The sequence below is a fragment of the Sycon ciliatum genome, unplaced genomic scaffold (assembly GCF_964019385.1).
Source record: "Sycon ciliatum unplaced genomic scaffold, ocSycCili1.1 SCAFFOLD_1087, whole genome shotgun sequence".
Taxonomy (NCBI): domain Eukaryota; kingdom Metazoa; phylum Porifera; class Calcarea; order Leucosolenida; family Sycettidae; genus Sycon; species Sycon ciliatum.
Window position 1 is genome coordinate 12,654 of NW_027044783.1, and position 18,509 is coordinate 31,162.

The 18,509-nt window shown below is 48.5% G+C and overlaps 5 protein-coding genes across 5 annotated transcripts; all 5 read right to left on the reverse strand.

Moving 5' to 3' along the window:
- Positions 1-279: 279 nt before the first annotated feature.
- On the reverse strand, positions 280-1,359 carry LOC135830594 (nuclear transcription factor Y subunit beta-like). The gene has a single exon (XM_065342826.1). The coding sequence runs from the start codon at positions 1,357-1,359 to the stop codon at positions 280-282; it is 1,080 nt and encodes a 359-aa protein (XP_065198898.1).
- A 2,727-nt stretch (positions 1,360-4,086) lies between these two features.
- On the reverse strand, positions 4,087-5,166 carry LOC135830595 (nuclear transcription factor Y subunit beta-like). Its single transcript, XM_065342827.1, has one exon. The coding sequence runs from the start codon at positions 5,164-5,166 to the stop codon at positions 4,087-4,089; it is 1,080 nt and encodes a 359-aa protein (XP_065198899.1).
- Positions 5,167-7,893: 2,727 nt separating this feature from the next.
- LOC135830596 (nuclear transcription factor Y subunit beta-like) lies at positions 7,894-8,973 on the reverse strand. The gene has a single exon (XM_065342828.1). It carries the CDS (start codon positions 8,971-8,973, stop codon positions 7,894-7,896), a length of 1,080 nt encoding a protein of 359 aa, XP_065198900.1.
- A 2,727-nt stretch (positions 8,974-11,700) lies between these two features.
- LOC135830597 (nuclear transcription factor Y subunit beta-like) lies at positions 11,701-12,780 on the reverse strand. Its single transcript, XM_065342830.1, has one exon. The coding sequence runs from the start codon at positions 12,778-12,780 to the stop codon at positions 11,701-11,703; it is 1,080 nt and encodes a 359-aa protein (XP_065198902.1).
- A 2,727-nt stretch (positions 12,781-15,507) lies between these two features.
- Positions 15,508-16,587, reverse strand: LOC135830598 (nuclear transcription factor Y subunit beta-like). The gene has a single exon (XM_065342831.1). It carries the CDS (start codon positions 16,585-16,587, stop codon positions 15,508-15,510), a length of 1,080 nt encoding a protein of 359 aa, XP_065198903.1.
- Positions 16,588-18,509: the final 1,922 nt, after the last annotated feature.

Genomic DNA, 18,509 nt, shown 5'->3' on the forward strand with positions numbered 1-18,509 from the left:
AGCATTATCAATTCTCGGTAGTGAGTTGAGCCTAGGAACGAACTTAAGTCCTAGTCCTAGAAGTTCAATAAGCTCAACTGGTACACTTACGTCCAAGCACGTGATGGTGTCCCGTGAAGAACAGTTTTCGCGTAGAGATTGTTTAAGATCTGAGCTTTGTTTACGGATTCGTTTACGGCGACGGCGCCTGTGGTTGGTGGTGTTACCTCCACGCCGTCGTTGTCGTCTGCGGGGGCTGTCACCGTCAGGAGGTCGGTCGTTGCGGTGGTCCCCAGGCCCCTAGCGATCGGCCGGGGCGTTACGCGCCGAGCGTCGTACCGGTTGCGGCGTTGAGGCCTGCTGTGGACGGCGGCGTTGCGTACGGCGTGCTGAGCTAGTCGTTGCCTGTTGTTCAGACGTGGGTTGAACGTCGTGATTAGAAGGTCGACGACGATGCTGCTTCGGCGTCTGCTGTTGCTGCTGCCTCGGCGTTACTGGCTGCTGATGTTGTTGCTTGCGTGGCGTCTTACGCTGCTGCTGTTGCTGCTGCTGCGGCTGTTGTTGTCGCTGCTGTTGGGGTGGGGCAGGTGTCACAACTGGTTTGTTGGCAGTACTATTTTCACCGGGCGGTGGTGTTGGTGCGTCGGCAAGGCATTCAGCATGGCTCCTAATGCGTCCAGCCAGTTCATCAACATCAATGCGTGGAGAAACGACCAGCTCGGTCTGGACGACATGTCGTACTGCTGCTGGGAGTGAGTGCTTACAGTCAATCAGTGCCTTTTTCGCCTCAATGCATGATACCCTCCTAGACTCCGCTAGCAAAATGCAAATTTCCTGGTTACATCTGGCTGTAACCTGCGCTATTTGTTCATCTAGCTTCGTGTCCCCGGTGGTCTTGGGCTTATGAGCCAATGAGAGTGGCGGTCTGAATTGCGCAAGTCTCACCTCTGCATCAAATAGTGCATTGACTGCTTTGGTGTAGAGCTTGCAGTGTTTGACAAATGTGTCTACAATGGGTGTGAATAATTGGGCATATTTCCCCCATATGTAGTCAAGGTCGACACGAATGTCGCCAAGCTCATCATGCTGGTGTGTCACAGTAGACTCAGACTGCGCTAGACGTGCCAGATGTGCGGCTTCGGCGTCCAGGCTGTCTGCGCCTACTGTGTGTGTGCCTGTCTCTGTGTGTGCGTCTGTGTTGGCTGATGTGCGTGCATCTAACTCAGTGCGTGCATCTCCAGTGGTGTGTGCATCTAAATTGGTGCGTGCATCAGCTCTAACACGTGCATCAGTGACTGGCACAGTAATCTGTCTATCTCCCCCTTCCTCATCACTACTAAAATTAATAATGACGTTCTCAGGACTATTACTGTTACTCATATTTCTACTATGGACAAGGCAACCTAGCCAGCGGAGTCTAAAGAAGGCATACAAGCATGCGGTTGATACTCACAAACCCAACGGTGTCCCAGTATATCAGGATCTGTGTCGAATCGACGACAGCGCAGGCACTAGTGGTAGGGTTAGGGCTAAGCAGGTTCCACGACAGCACCGCGACCTCAGTCCACACAAGTTTGGGTAGTAAGTATTGCAAGTAATATTTTCAGAGTTGTAGACTTCACAAACAAAAAAAATTGCTACAGCTGTTTCGCTGCCAAAGTGGCAGCTCATCAGGCAAGAAAGTGAAGGATACTGAAATGAGAAAGCAGGACCTAGTTATATAGCTCTAGGAGTCGTGTGCAAAAAATTGTCTACGTGTATTAGACACTTTAGCAAGGGGCACAAAACAAGGGCCTATGCTGCTAGACAAGGAGAAGCGGCGGGAAGCCCCACGCTAGAGTATTTTATATAACGTACATCCTGGGCGGGGGGGGTGCAGTGCATTGCTAGAGATTGTAGAATTGGAAAAAATTCCTCAAATGCAATAGCTGTGCAGCAGGCCCGGGGTCTGTATAGATGCGTACCGTATTTATGATTGGCAACCGAGAGGGTCTCACTGGCTGCGAGTTATAATTAGGTATGGCAAATAGATAGCTAATGCAGCAGGCCCGGGGTCTGTATAGATGCGTACCGTATTTATGATTGGCAACCGAGAGGGTCTCACTGGCTGCAAGTTATAATTAGGTATGGCAAATATGGTGTAGTAGACAGCCAGATAAATGCGTACGGGGGGTTAGGGTTCGGGTTAGGGTTAGGGTTAGGGTTAGGTGCAGTAGAAAGCAAGACCCTATGCATCCGGGCAGGCTGGGGCTGTGGTGCTTACAAATGTTTATGTTGAGCGTATGCTCCCAGTGGTTTTGACTTGCGCCATGCAATGAATGGTGGGGGTCCCAAATATTGTAAATTGTGGCGTGTCCAGAGTGTGCGTAGAGTACGTGACATATTCCTTAGAGCAGGATGGTATGTGAGTACGAGAGGAGTGCAGCGCCTAGTAGAGTTAGGGACTACTGGCTTTTTTCTAAATCTAAGGGCTGCATTGACTACGCTGGCAGAATACCCACGTGCTAGTAGTCGCTGTTTTAGGAACAGCTTCGTACCGTGAGCTGAGGTGGAATCTGTTGCACCTCGTTGTGCTCTTGTCATCTCGCCTACTGCAATGGCGCGCCAGGTGTGTTGTGGATGAGAGCTTCTGGGTGAAACATATGCGAACTTGTTCGTGGATTTAAAGTTCAAGCGTGAGCATACTGAATTGTTCTGCGTAGACAGTGCGAGGTCTAACATGATACAATTGGTCTGGCTACACTCATGTGTAAATCTAATCGGACAGTTCCTCGATGACTCTTCTATAATCTCAGGGACTAGGGTTTGGTCCACTATAGAAAAAAGGTCATCAATGTAGCGAGAGAAAATGAGTGCACTAGCTCTAAGGATTGTAAGATGGAAGTGTTCAATTCTCAGCATAAAAATATTGGCATAGACAACTGCGGCTGGGGAACCCATTGCAGTCCCATTGAGTTGGTGAAAAACTCTGTCATCAAACTGAAAAAAGTTATTCGTGAGAATGAGTCTCATGATGCCAACGAGGGCTTGTCTATGTGTCCCGGGGATGTTCATGTCTCTAAGGTGCCAAGCAAGAGCTCTGAGACCGTCAACATGTTTAATAGAAGTATAGAGTGAAACAACATCTAGTGTAAGGAAACAGAGATTCTCATTCCATTCTATGTTCTGCAAGTTGTCCAGGAGGTCATGTGAGTTGATGAGTACACTAGGTTTCGAGATCACGGATGGCCATAGGTAGATGTGAAATAGTCTAGCCCAATCATATGTAGGGGAGCCCCTAGATGCTACAATTGGTCTGATTTTCAATGGATTTTTATGCAACTTGGGTAGGCCATAAAAATTTGGTAAATCATTAGACGGAGTCAACAACCGTGCTCTGGCTCGTCGATGTAGGACTCTTAAGATAGGCCTAGCTGCATTGATGAACTTTCTTTGCAAATCATCTAAATCTAAGGTAGAGATCTGTACCAGTCGATAGGTGTTACTGTCAAAGAGATGCTGGTGGCACAGGGAGACGTACTTAATGCGGCTCATTATTACAGTAGTGCTACCCTTGTCAGCCGGACAAATAACTAGATGTTTAGCATCGGCTAGAAAGTGTAACGCGGTGGTCTCAATAGGACCCAAGTTGCTGGCCACCTTCTTAGGTTTGAAGTTTCTAACAGCTAGTTCAACGTCTCTCATAAAAGCTCTAACATCCGGTGAAATAGATGCTACTGGTGGATGCCAGTGTGACGGCTTATACAAGGAACGGAATCTATCGGGTGTACTGGATCTACCGTGGAAATGTGCTGTAATGGCAATGTTTCTGAGGAACTTTGAAATGTCAGCATTATCAATTCTCGGTAGTGAGTTGAGCCTAGGAACGAACTTAAGTCCTAGTCCTAGAAGTTCAATAAGCTCAACTGGTACACTTACGTCCAAGCACGTGATGGTGTCCCGTGAAGAACAGTTTTCGCGTAGAGATTGTTTAAGATCTGAGCTTTGTTTACGGATTCGTTTACGGCGACGGCGCCTGTGGTTGGTGGTGTTACCTCCACGCCGTCGTTGTCGTCTGCGGGGGCTGTCACCGTCAGGAGGTCGGTCGTTGCGGTGGTCCCCAGGCCCCTAGCGATCGGCCGGGGCGTTACGCGCCGAGCGTCGTACCGGTTGCGGCGTTGAGGCCTGCTGTGGACGGCGGCGTTGCGTACGGCGTGCTGAGCTAGTCGTTGCCTGTTGTTCAGACGTGGGTTGAACGTCGTGATTAGAAGGTCGACGACGATGCTGCTTCGGCGTCTGCTGTTGCTGCTGCCTCGGCGTTACTGGCTGCTGATGTTGTTGCTTGCGTGGCGTCTTACGCTGCTGCTGTTGCTGCTGCTGCGGCTGTTGTTGTCGCTGCTGTTGGGGTGGGGCAGGTGTCACAACTGGTTTGTTGGCAGTACTATTTTCACCGGGCGGTGGTGTTGGTGCGTCGGCAAGGCATTCAGCATGGCTCCTAATGCGTCCAGCCAGTTCATCAACATCAATGCGTGGAGAAACGACCAGCTCGGTCTGGACGACATGTCGTACTGCTGCTGGGAGTGAGTGCTTACAGTCAATCAGTGCCTTTTTCGCCTCAATGCATGATACCCTCCTAGACTCCGCTAGCAAAATGCAAATTTCCTGGTTACATCTGGCTGTAACCTGCGCTATTTGTTCATCTAGCTTCGTGTCCCCGGTGGTCTTGGGCTTATGAGCCAATGAGAGTGGCGGTCTGAATTGCGCAAGTCTCACCTCTGCATCAAATAGTGCATTGACTGCTTTGGTGTAGAGCTTGCAGTGTTTGACAAATGTGTCTACAATGGGTGTGAATAATTGGGCATATTTCCCCCATATGTAGTCAAGGTCGACACGAATGTCGCCAAGCTCATCATGCTGGTGTGTCACAGTAGACTCAGACTGCGCTAGACGTGCCAGATGTGCGGCTTCGGCGTCCAGGCTGTCTGCGCCTACTGTGTGTGTGCCTGTCTCTGTGTGTGCGTCTGTGTTGGCTGATGTGCGTGCATCTAACTCAGTGCGTGCATCTCCAGTGGTGTGTGCATCTAAATTGGTGCGTGCATCAGCTCTAACACGTGCATCAGTGACTGGCACAGTAATCTGTCTATCTCCCCCTTCCTCATCACTACTAAAATTAATAATGACGTTCTCAGGACTATTACTGTTACTCATATTTCTACTATGGACAAGGCAACCTAGCCAGCGGAGTCTAAAGAAGGCATACAAGCATGCGGTTGATACTCACAAACCCAACGGTGTCCCAGTATATCAGGATCTGTGTCGAATCGACGACAGCGCAGGCACTAGTGGTAGGGTTAGGGCTAAGCAGGTTCCACGACAGCACCGCGACCTCAGTCCACACAAGTTTGGGTAGTAAGTATTGCAAGTAATATTTTCAGAGTTGTAGACTTCACAAACAAAAAAAATTGCTACAGCTGTTTCGCTGCCAAAGTGGCAGCTCATCAGGCAAGAAAGTGAAGGATACTGAAATGAGAAAGCAGGACCTAGTTATATAGCTCTAGGAGTCGTGTGCAAAAAATTGTCTACGTGTATTAGACACTTTAGCAAGGGGCACAAAACAAGGGCCTATGCTGCTAGACAAGGAGAAGCGGCGGGAAGCCCCACGCTAGAGTATTTTATATAACGTACATCCTGGGCGGGGGGGGTGCAGTGCATTGCTAGAGATTGTAGAATTGGAAAAAATTCCTCAAATGCAATAGCTGTGCAGCAGGCCCGGGGTCTGTATAGATGCGTACCGTATTTATGATTGGCAACCGAGAGGGTCTCACTGGCTGCGAGTTATAATTAGGTATGGCAAATAGATAGCTAATGCAGCAGGCCCGGGGTCTGTATAGATGCGTACCGTATTTATGATTGGCAACCGAGAGGGTCTCACTGGCTGCAAGTTATAATTAGGTATGGCAAATATGGTGTAGTAGACAGCCAGATAAATGCGTACGGGGGGTTAGGGTTCGGGTTAGGGTTAGGGTTAGGGTTAGGTGCAGTAGAAAGCAAGACCCTATGCATCCGGGCAGGCTGGGGCTGTGGTGCTTACAAATGTTTATGTTGAGCGTATGCTCCCAGTGGTTTTGACTTGCGCCATGCAATGAATGGTGGGGGTCCCAAATATTGTAAATTGTGGCGTGTCCAGAGTGTGCGTAGAGTACGTGACATATTCCTTAGAGCAGGATGGTATGTGAGTACGAGAGGAGTGCAGCGCCTAGTAGAGTTAGGGACTACTGGCTTTTTTCTAAATCTAAGGGCTGCATTGACTACGCTGGCAGAATACCCACGTGCTAGTAGTCGCTGTTTTAGGAACAGCTTCGTACCGTGAGCTGAGGTGGAATCTGTTGCACCTCGTTGTGCTCTTGTCATCTCGCCTACTGCAATGGCGCGCCAGGTGTGTTGTGGATGAGAGCTTCTGGGTGAAACATATGCGAACTTGTTCGTGGATTTAAAGTTCAAGCGTGAGCATACTGAATTGTTCTGCGTAGACAGTGCGAGGTCTAACATGATACAATTGGTCTGGCTACACTCATGTGTAAATCTAATCGGACAGTTCCTCGATGACTCTTCTATAATCTCAGGGACTAGGGTTTGGTCCACTATAGAAAAAAGGTCATCAATGTAGCGAGAGAAAATGAGTGCACTAGCTCTAAGGATTGTAAGATGGAAGTGTTCAATTCTCAGCATAAAAATATTGGCATAGACAACTGCGGCTGGGGAACCCATTGCAGTCCCATTGAGTTGGTGAAAAACTCTGTCATCAAACTGAAAAAAGTTATTCGTGAGAATGAGTCTCATGATGCCAACGAGGGCTTGTCTATGTGTCCCGGGGATGTTCATGTCTCTAAGGTGCCAAGCAAGAGCTCTGAGACCGTCAACATGTTTAATAGAAGTATAGAGTGAAACAACATCTAGTGTAAGGAAACAGAGATTCTCATTCCATTCTATGTTCTGCAAGTTGTCCAGGAGGTCATGTGAGTTGATGAGTACACTAGGTTTCGAGATCACGGATGGCCATAGGTAGATGTGAAATAGTCTAGCCCAATCATATGTAGGGGAGCCCCTAGATGCTACAATTGGTCTGATTTTCAATGGATTTTTATGCAACTTGGGTAGGCCATAAAAATTTGGTAAATCATTAGACGGAGTCAACAACCGTGCTCTGGCTCGTCGATGTAGGACTCTTAAGATAGGCCTAGCTGCATTGATGAACTTTCTTTGCAAATCATCTAAATCTAAGGTAGAGATCTGTACCAGTCGATAGGTGTTACTGTCAAAGAGATGCTGGTGGCACAGGGAGACGTACTTAATGCGGCTCATTATTACAGTAGTGCTACCCTTGTCAGCCGGACAAATAACTAGATGTTTAGCATCGGCTAGAAAGTGTAACGCGGTGGTCTCAATAGGACCCAAGTTGCTGGCCACCTTCTTAGGTTTGAAGTTTCTAACAGCTAGTTCAACGTCTCTCATAAAAGCTCTAACATCCGGTGAAATAGATGCTACTGGTGGATGCCAGTGTGACGGCTTATACAAGGAACGGAATCTATCGGGTGTACTGGATCTACCGTGGAAATGTGCTGTAATGGCAATGTTTCTGAGGAACTTTGAAATGTCAGCATTATCAATTCTCGGTAGTGAGTTGAGCCTAGGAACGAACTTAAGTCCTAGTCCTAGAAGTTCAATAAGCTCAACTGGTACACTTACGTCCAAGCACGTGATGGTGTCCCGTGAAGAACAGTTTTCGCGTAGAGATTGTTTAAGATCTGAGCTTTGTTTACGGATTCGTTTACGGCGACGGCGCCTGTGGTTGGTGGTGTTACCTCCACGCCGTCGTTGTCGTCTGCGGGGGCTGTCACCGTCAGGAGGTCGGTCGTTGCGGTGGTCCCCAGGCCCCTAGCGATCGGCCGGGGCGTTACGCGCCGAGCGTCGTACCGGTTGCGGCGTTGAGGCCTGCTGTGGACGGCGGCGTTGCGTACGGCGTGCTGAGCTAGTCGTTGCCTGTTGTTCAGACGTGGGTTGAACGTCGTGATTAGAAGGTCGACGACGATGCTGCTTCGGCGTCTGCTGTTGCTGCTGCCTCGGCGTTACTGGCTGCTGATGTTGTTGCTTGCGTGGCGTCTTACGCTGCTGCTGTTGCTGCTGCTGCGGCTGTTGTTGTCGCTGCTGTTGGGGTGGGGCAGGTGTCACAACTGGTTTGTTGGCAGTACTATTTTCACCGGGCGGTGGTGTTGGTGCGTCGGCAAGGCATTCAGCATGGCTCCTAATGCGTCCAGCCAGTTCATCAACATCAATGCGTGGAGAAACGACCAGCTCGGTCTGGACGACATGTCGTACTGCTGCTGGGAGTGAGTGCTTACAGTCAATCAGTGCCTTTTTCGCCTCAATGCATGATACCCTCCTAGACTCCGCTAGCAAAATGCAAATTTCCTGGTTACATCTGGCTGTAACCTGCGCTATTTGTTCATCTAGCTTCGTGTCCCCGGTGGTCTTGGGCTTATGAGCCAATGAGAGTGGCGGTCTGAATTGCGCAAGTCTCACCTCTGCATCAAATAGTGCATTGACTGCTTTGGTGTAGAGCTTGCAGTGTTTGACAAATGTGTCTACAATGGGTGTGAATAATTGGGCATATTTCCCCCATATGTAGTCAAGGTCGACACGAATGTCGCCAAGCTCATCATGCTGGTGTGTCACAGTAGACTCAGACTGCGCTAGACGTGCCAGATGTGCGGCTTCGGCGTCCAGGCTGTCTGCGCCTACTGTGTGTGTGCCTGTCTCTGTGTGTGCGTCTGTGTTGGCTGATGTGCGTGCATCTAACTCAGTGCGTGCATCTCCAGTGGTGTGTGCATCTAAATTGGTGCGTGCATCAGCTCTAACACGTGCATCAGTGACTGGCACAGTAATCTGTCTATCTCCCCCTTCCTCATCACTACTAAAATTAATAATGACGTTCTCAGGACTATTACTGTTACTCATATTTCTACTATGGACAAGGCAACCTAGCCAGCGGAGTCTAAAGAAGGCATACAAGCATGCGGTTGATACTCACAAACCCAACGGTGTCCCAGTATATCAGGATCTGTGTCGAATCGACGACAGCGCAGGCACTAGTGGTAGGGTTAGGGCTAAGCAGGTTCCACGACAGCACCGCGACCTCAGTCCACACAAGTTTGGGTAGTAAGTATTGCAAGTAATATTTTCAGAGTTGTAGACTTCACAAACAAAAAAAATTGCTACAGCTGTTTCGCTGCCAAAGTGGCAGCTCATCAGGCAAGAAAGTGAAGGATACTGAAATGAGAAAGCAGGACCTAGTTATATAGCTCTAGGAGTCGTGTGCAAAAAATTGTCTACGTGTATTAGACACTTTAGCAAGGGGCACAAAACAAGGGCCTATGCTGCTAGACAAGGAGAAGCGGCGGGAAGCCCCACGCTAGAGTATTTTATATAACGTACATCCTGGGCGGGGGGGGTGCAGTGCATTGCTAGAGATTGTAGAATTGGAAAAAATTCCTCAAATGCAATAGCTGTGCAGCAGGCCCGGGGTCTGTATAGATGCGTACCGTATTTATGATTGGCAACCGAGAGGGTCTCACTGGCTGCGAGTTATAATTAGGTATGGCAAATAGATAGCTAATGCAGCAGGCCCGGGGTCTGTATAGATGCGTACCGTATTTATGATTGGCAACCGAGAGGGTCTCACTGGCTGCAAGTTATAATTAGGTATGGCAAATATGGTGTAGTAGACAGCCAGATAAATGCGTACGGGGGGTTAGGGTTCGGGTTAGGGTTAGGGTTAGGGTTAGGTGCAGTAGAAAGCAAGACCCTATGCATCCGGGCAGGCTGGGGCTGTGGTGCTTACAAATGTTTATGTTGAGCGTATGCTCCCAGTGGTTTTGACTTGCGCCATGCAATGAATGGTGGGGGTCCCAAATATTGTAAATTGTGGCGTGTCCAGAGTGTGCGTAGAGTACGTGACATATTCCTTAGAGCAGGATGGTATGTGAGTACGAGAGGAGTGCAGCGCCTAGTAGAGTTAGGGACTACTGGCTTTTTTCTAAATCTAAGGGCTGCATTGACTACGCTGGCAGAATACCCACGTGCTAGTAGTCGCTGTTTTAGGAACAGCTTCGTACCGTGAGCTGAGGTGGAATCTGTTGCACCTCGTTGTGCTCTTGTCATCTCGCCTACTGCAATGGCGCGCCAGGTGTGTTGTGGATGAGAGCTTCTGGGTGAAACATATGCGAACTTGTTCGTGGATTTAAAGTTCAAGCGTGAGCATACTGAATTGTTCTGCGTAGACAGTGCGAGGTCTAACATGATACAATTGGTCTGGCTACACTCATGTGTAAATCTAATCGGACAGTTCCTCGATGACTCTTCTATAATCTCAGGGACTAGGGTTTGGTCCACTATAGAAAAAAGGTCATCAATGTAGCGAGAGAAAATGAGTGCACTAGCTCTAAGGATTGTAAGATGGAAGTGTTCAATTCTCAGCATAAAAATATTGGCATAGACAACTGCGGCTGGGGAACCCATTGCAGTCCCATTGAGTTGGTGAAAAACTCTGTCATCAAACTGAAAAAAGTTATTCGTGAGAATGAGTCTCATGATGCCAACGAGGGCTTGTCTATGTGTCCCGGGGATGTTCATGTCTCTAAGGTGCCAAGCAAGAGCTCTGAGACCGTCAACATGTTTAATAGAAGTATAGAGTGAAACAACATCTAGTGTAAGGAAACAGAGATTCTCATTCCATTCTATGTTCTGCAAGTTGTCCAGGAGGTCATGTGAGTTGATGAGTACACTAGGTTTCGAGATCACGGATGGCCATAGGTAGATGTGAAATAGTCTAGCCCAATCATATGTAGGGGAGCCCCTAGATGCTACAATTGGTCTGATTTTCAATGGATTTTTATGCAACTTGGGTAGGCCATAAAAATTTGGTAAATCATTAGACGGAGTCAACAACCGTGCTCTGGCTCGTCGATGTAGGACTCTTAAGATAGGCCTAGCTGCATTGATGAACTTTCTTTGCAAATCATCTAAATCTAAGGTAGAGATCTGTACCAGTCGATAGGTGTTACTGTCAAAGAGATGCTGGTGGCACAGGGAGACGTACTTAATGCGGCTCATTATTACAGTAGTGCTACCCTTGTCAGCCGGACAAATAACTAGATGTTTAGCATCGGCTAGAAAGTGTAACGCGGTGGTCTCAATAGGACCCAAGTTGCTGGCCACCTTCTTAGGTTTGAAGTTTCTAACAGCTAGTTCAACGTCTCTCATAAAAGCTCTAACATCCGGTGAAATAGATGCTACTGGTGGATGCCAGTGTGACGGCTTATACAAGGAACGGAATCTATCGGGTGTACTGGATCTACCGTGGAAATGTGCTGTAATGGCAATGTTTCTGAGGAACTTTGAAATGTCAGCATTATCAATTCTCGGTAGTGAGTTGAGCCTAGGAACGAACTTAAGTCCTAGTCCTAGAAGTTCAATAAGCTCAACTGGTACACTTACGTCCAAGCACGTGATGGTGTCCCGTGAAGAACAGTTTTCGCGTAGAGATTGTTTAAGATCTGAGCTTTGTTTACGGATTCGTTTACGGCGACGGCGCCTGTGGTTGGTGGTGTTACCTCCACGCCGTCGTTGTCGTCTGCGGGGGCTGTCACCGTCAGGAGGTCGGTCGTTGCGGTGGTCCCCAGGCCCCTAGCGATCGGCCGGGGCGTTACGCGCCGAGCGTCGTACCGGTTGCGGCGTTGAGGCCTGCTGTGGACGGCGGCGTTGCGTACGGCGTGCTGAGCTAGTCGTTGCCTGTTGTTCAGACGTGGGTTGAACGTCGTGATTAGAAGGTCGACGACGATGCTGCTTCGGCGTCTGCTGTTGCTGCTGCCTCGGCGTTACTGGCTGCTGATGTTGTTGCTTGCGTGGCGTCTTACGCTGCTGCTGTTGCTGCTGCTGCGGCTGTTGTTGTCGCTGCTGTTGGGGTGGGGCAGGTGTCACAACTGGTTTGTTGGCAGTACTATTTTCACCGGGCGGTGGTGTTGGTGCGTCGGCAAGGCATTCAGCATGGCTCCTAATGCGTCCAGCCAGTTCATCAACATCAATGCGTGGAGAAACGACCAGCTCGGTCTGGACGACATGTCGTACTGCTGCTGGGAGTGAGTGCTTACAGTCAATCAGTGCCTTTTTCGCCTCAATGCATGATACCCTCCTAGACTCCGCTAGCAAAATGCAAATTTCCTGGTTACATCTGGCTGTAACCTGCGCTATTTGTTCATCTAGCTTCGTGTCCCCGGTGGTCTTGGGCTTATGAGCCAATGAGAGTGGCGGTCTGAATTGCGCAAGTCTCACCTCTGCATCAAATAGTGCATTGACTGCTTTGGTGTAGAGCTTGCAGTGTTTGACAAATGTGTCTACAATGGGTGTGAATAATTGGGCATATTTCCCCCATATGTAGTCAAGGTCGACACGAATGTCGCCAAGCTCATCATGCTGGTGTGTCACAGTAGACTCAGACTGCGCTAGACGTGCCAGATGTGCGGCTTCGGCGTCCAGGCTGTCTGCGCCTACTGTGTGTGTGCCTGTCTCTGTGTGTGCGTCTGTGTTGGCTGATGTGCGTGCATCTAACTCAGTGCGTGCATCTCCAGTGGTGTGTGCATCTAAATTGGTGCGTGCATCAGCTCTAACACGTGCATCAGTGACTGGCACAGTAATCTGTCTATCTCCCCCTTCCTCATCACTACTAAAATTAATAATGACGTTCTCAGGACTATTACTGTTACTCATATTTCTACTATGGACAAGGCAACCTAGCCAGCGGAGTCTAAAGAAGGCATACAAGCATGCGGTTGATACTCACAAACCCAACGGTGTCCCAGTATATCAGGATCTGTGTCGAATCGACGACAGCGCAGGCACTAGTGGTAGGGTTAGGGCTAAGCAGGTTCCACGACAGCACCGCGACCTCAGTCCACACAAGTTTGGGTAGTAAGTATTGCAAGTAATATTTTCAGAGTTGTAGACTTCACAAACAAAAAAAATTGCTACAGCTGTTTCGCTGCCAAAGTGGCAGCTCATCAGGCAAGAAAGTGAAGGATACTGAAATGAGAAAGCAGGACCTAGTTATATAGCTCTAGGAGTCGTGTGCAAAAAATTGTCTACGTGTATTAGACACTTTAGCAAGGGGCACAAAACAAGGGCCTATGCTGCTAGACAAGGAGAAGCGGCGGGAAGCCCCACGCTAGAGTATTTTATATAACGTACATCCTGGGCGGGGGGGGTGCAGTGCATTGCTAGAGATTGTAGAATTGGAAAAAATTCCTCAAATGCAATAGCTGTGCAGCAGGCCCGGGGTCTGTATAGATGCGTACCGTATTTATGATTGGCAACCGAGAGGGTCTCACTGGCTGCGAGTTATAATTAGGTATGGCAAATAGATAGCTAATGCAGCAGGCCCGGGGTCTGTATAGATGCGTACCGTATTTATGATTGGCAACCGAGAGGGTCTCACTGGCTGCAAGTTATAATTAGGTATGGCAAATATGGTGTAGTAGACAGCCAGATAAATGCGTACGGGGGGTTAGGGTTCGGGTTAGGGTTAGGGTTAGGGTTAGGTGCAGTAGAAAGCAAGACCCTATGCATCCGGGCAGGCTGGGGCTGTGGTGCTTACAAATGTTTATGTTGAGCGTATGCTCCCAGTGGTTTTGACTTGCGCCATGCAATGAATGGTGGGGGTCCCAAATATTGTAAATTGTGGCGTGTCCAGAGTGTGCGTAGAGTACGTGACATATTCCTTAGAGCAGGATGGTATGTGAGTACGAGAGGAGTGCAGCGCCTAGTAGAGTTAGGGACTACTGGCTTTTTTCTAAATCTAAGGGCTGCATTGACTACGCTGGCAGAATACCCACGTGCTAGTAGTCGCTGTTTTAGGAACAGCTTCGTACCGTGAGCTGAGGTGGAATCTGTTGCACCTCGTTGTGCTCTTGTCATCTCGCCTACTGCAATGGCGCGCCAGGTGTGTTGTGGATGAGAGCTTCTGGGTGAAACATATGCGAACTTGTTCGTGGATTTAAAGTTCAAGCGTGAGCATACTGAATTGTTCTGCGTAGACAGTGCGAGGTCTAACATGATACAATTGGTCTGGCTACACTCATGTGTAAATCTAATCGGACAGTTCCTCGATGACTCTTCTATAATCTCAGGGACTAGGGTTTGGTCCACTATAGAAAAAAGGTCATCAATGTAGCGAGAGAAAATGAGTGCACTAGCTCTAAGGATTGTAAGATGGAAGTGTTCAATTCTCAGCATAAAAATATTGGCATAGACAACTGCGGCTGGGGAACCCATTGCAGTCCCATTGAGTTGGTGAAAAACTCTGTCATCAAACTGAAAAAAGTTATTCGTGAGAATGAGTCTCATGATGCCAACGAGGGCTTGTCTATGTGTCCCGGGGATGTTCATGTCTCTAAGGTGCCAAGCAAGAGCTCTGAGACCGTCAACATGTTTAATAGAAGTATAGAGTGAAACAACATCTAGTGTAAGGAAACAGAGATTCTCATTCCATTCTATGTTCTGCAAGTTGTCCAGGAGGTCATGTGAGTTGATGAGTACACTAGGTTTCGAGATCACGGATGGCCATAGGTAGATGTGAAATAGTCTAGCCCAATCATATGTAGGGGAGCCCCTAGATGCTACAATTGGTCTGATTTTCAATGGATTTTTATGCAACTTGGGTAGGCCATAAAAATTTGGTAAATCATTAGACGGAGTCAACAACCGTGCTCTGGCTCGTCGATGTAGGACTCTTAAGATAGGCCTAGCTGCATTGATGAACTTTCTTTGCAAATCATCTAAATCTAAGGTAGAGATCTGTACCAGTCGATAGGTGTTACTGTCAAAGAGATGCTGGTGGCACAGGGAGACGTACTTAATGCGGCTCATTATTACAGTAGTGCTACCCTTGTCAGCCGGACAAATAACTAGATGTTTAGCATCGGCTAGAAAGTGTAACGCGGTGGTCTCAATAGGACCCAAGTTGCTGGCCACCTTCTTAGGTTTGAAGTTTCTAACAGCTAGTTCAACGTCTCTCATAAAAGCTCTAACATCCGGTGAAATAGATGCTACTGGTGGATGCCAGTGTGACGGCTTATACAAGGAACGGAATCTATCGGGTGTACTGGATCTACCGTGGAAATGTGCTGTAATGGCAATGTTTCTGAGGAACTTTGAAATGTCAGCATTATCAATTCTCGGTAGTGAGTTGAGCCTAGGAACGAACTTAAGTCCTAGTCCTAGAAGTTCAATAAGCTCAACTGGTACACTTACGTCCAAGCACGTGATGGTGTCCCGTGAAGAACAGTTTTCGCGTAGAGATTGTTTAAGATCTGAGCTTTGTTTACGGATTCGTTTACGGCGACGGCGCCTGTGGTTGGTGGTGTTACCTCCACGCCGTCGTTGTCGTCTGCGGGGGCTGTCACCGTCAGGAGGTCGGTCGTTGCGGTGGTCCCCAGGCCCCTAGCGATCGGCCGGGGCGTTACGCGCCGAGCGTCGTACCGGTTGCGGCGTTGAGGCCTGCTGTGGACGGCGGCGTTGCGTACGGCGTGCTGAGCTAGTCGTTGCCTGTTGTTCAGACGTGGGTTGAACGTCGTGATTAGAAGGTCGACGACGATGCTGCTTCGGCGTCTGCTGTTGCTGCTGCCTCGGCGTTACTGGCTGCTGATGTTGTTGCTTGCGTGGCGTCTTACGCTGCTGCTGTTGCTGCTGCTGCGGCTGTTGTTGTCGCTGCTGTTGGGGTGGGGCAGGTGTCACAACTGGTTTGTTGGCAGTACTATTTTCACCGGGCGGTGGTGTTGGTGCGTCGGCAAGGCATTCAGCATGGCTCCTAATGCGTCCAGCCAGTTCATCAACATCAATGCGTGGAGAAACGACCAGCTCGGTCTGGACGACATGTCGTACTGCTGCTGGGAGTGAGTGCTTACAGTCAATCAGTGCCTTTTTCGCCTCAATGCATGATACCCTCCTAGACTCCGCTAGCAAAATGCAAATTTCCTGGTTACATCTGGCTGTAACCTGCGCTATTTGTTCATCTAGCTTCGTGTCCCCGGTGGTCTTGGGCTTATGAGCCAATGAGAGTGGCGGTCTGAATTGCGCAAGTCTCACCTCTGCATCAAATAGTGCATTGACTGCTTTGGTGTAGAGCTTGCAGTGTTTGACAAATGTGTCTACAATGGGTGTGAATAATTGGGCATATTTCCCCCATATGTAGTCAAGGTCGACACGAATGTCGCCAAGCTCATCATGCTGGTGTGTCACAGTAGACTCAGACTGCGCTAGACGTGCCAGATGTGCGGCTTCGGCGTCCAGGCTGTCTGCGCCTACTGTGTGTGTGCCTGTCTCTGTGTGTGCGTCTGTGTTGGCTGATGTGCGTGCATCTAACTCAGTGCGTGCATCTCCAGTGGTGTGTGCATCTAAATTGGTGCGTGCATCAGCTCTAACACGTGCATCAGTGACTGGCACAGTAATCTGTCTATCTCCCCCTTCCTCATCACTACTAAAATTAATAATGACGTTCTCAGGACTATTACTGTTACTCATATTTCTACTATGGACAAGGCAACCTAGCCAGCGGAGTCTAAAGAAGGCATACAAGCATGCGGTTGATACTCACAAACCCAACGGTGTCCCAGTATATCAGGATCTGTGTCGAATCGACGACAGCGCAGGCACTAGTGGTAGGGTTAGGGCTAAGCAGGTTCCACGACAGCACCGCGACCTCAGTCCACACAAGTTTGGGTAGTAAGTATTGCAAGTAATATTTTCAGAGTTGTAGACTTCACAAACAAAAAAAATTGCTACAGCTGTTTCGCTGCCAAAGTGGCAGCTCATCAGGCAAGAAAGTGAAGGATACTGAAATGAGAAAGCAGGACCTAGTTATATAGCTCTAGGAGTCGTGTGCAAAAAATTGTCTACGTGTATTAGACACTTTAGCAAGGGGCACAAAACAAGGGCCTATGCTGCTAGACAAGGAGAAGCGGCGGGAAGCCCCACGCTAGAGTATTTTATATAACGTACATCCTGGGCGGGGGGGGTGCAGTGCATTGCTAGAGATTGTAGAATTGGAAAAAATTCCTCAAATGCAATAGCTGTGCAGCAGGCCCGGGGTCTGTATAGATGCGTACCGTATTTATGATTGGCAACCGAGAGGGTCTCACTGGCTGCGAGTTATAATTAGGTATGGCAAATAGATAGCTAATGCAGCAGGCCCGGGGTCTGTATAGATGCGTACCGTATTTATGATTGGCAACCGAGAGGGTCTCACTGGCTGCAAGTTATAATTAGGTATGGCAAATATGGTGTAGTAGACAGCCAGATAAATGCGTACGGGGGGTTAGGGTTCGGGTTAGGGTTAGGGTTAGGGTTAGGTGCAGTAGAAAGCAAGACCCTATGCATCCGGGCAGGCTGGGGCTGTGGTGCTTACAAATGTTTATGTTGAGCGTATGCTCCCAGTGGTTTTGACTTGCGCCATGCAATGAATGGTGGGGGTCCCAAATATTGTAAATTGTGGCGTGTCCAGAGTGTGCGTAGAGTACGTGACATATTCCTTAGAGCAGGATGGTATGTGAGTACGAGAGGAGTGCAGCGCCTAGTAGAGTTAGGGACTACTGGCTTTTTTCTAAATCTAAGGGCTGCATTGACTACGCTGGCAGAATACCCACGTGCTAGTAGTCGCTGTTTTAGGAACAGCTTCGTACCGTGAGCTGAGGTGGAATCTGTTGCACCTCGTTGTGCTCTTGTCATCTCGCCTACTGCAATGGCGCGCCAGGTGTGTTGTGGATGAGAGCTTCTGGGTGAAACATATGCGAACTTGTTCGTGGATTTAAAGTTCAAGCGTGAGCATACTGAATTGTTCTGCGTAGACAGTGCGAGGTCTAACATGATACAATTGGTCTGGCTACACTCATGTGTAAATCTAATCGGACAGTTCCTCGATGACTCTTCTATAATCTCAGGGACTAGGGTTTGGTCCACTATAGAAAAAAGGTCATCAATGTAGCGAGAGAAAATGAGTGCACTAGCTCTAAGGATTGTAAGATGGAAGTGTTCAATTCTCAGCATAAAAATATTGGCATAGACAACTGCGGCTGGGGAACCCATTGCAGTCCCATTGAGTTGGTGAAAAACTCTGTCATCAAACTGAAAAAAGTTATTCGTGAGAATGAGTCTCATGATGCCAACGAGGGCTTGTCTATGTGTCCCGGGGATGTTCATGTCTCTAAGGTGCCAAGCAAGAGCTCTGAGACCGTCAACATGTTTAATAGAAGTATAGAGTGAAACAACATCTAGTGTAAGGAAACAGAGATTCTCATTCCATTCTATGTTCTGCAAGTTGTCCAGGAGGTCATGTGAGTTGATGAGTACACTAGGTTTCGAGATCACGGATGGCCATAGGTAGATGTGAAATAGTCTAGCCCAATCATATGTAGGGGAGCCCCTAGATGCTACAATTGGTCTGATTT

What these genes read in the sequence shown, in the direction of transcription:
- LOC135830595 (XM_065342827.1), bottom strand. Translation starts at nt 5,166, where the DNA reads ATGAGTAACAGTAATAGTCCTGAGAACGTCATTATTAATTTTAGTAGT.
- LOC135830598 (XM_065342831.1), bottom strand. Translation starts at nt 16,587, where the DNA reads ATGAGTAACAGTAATAGTCCTGAGAACGTCATTATTAATTTTAGTAGT.
- LOC135830597 (XM_065342830.1), bottom strand. Translation starts at nt 12,780, where the DNA reads ATGAGTAACAGTAATAGTCCTGAGAACGTCATTATTAATTTTAGTAGT.
- LOC135830596 (XM_065342828.1), bottom strand. Translation starts at nt 8,973, where the DNA reads ATGAGTAACAGTAATAGTCCTGAGAACGTCATTATTAATTTTAGTAGT.
- LOC135830594 (XM_065342826.1), bottom strand. Translation starts at nt 1,359, where the DNA reads ATGAGTAACAGTAATAGTCCTGAGAACGTCATTATTAATTTTAGTAGT.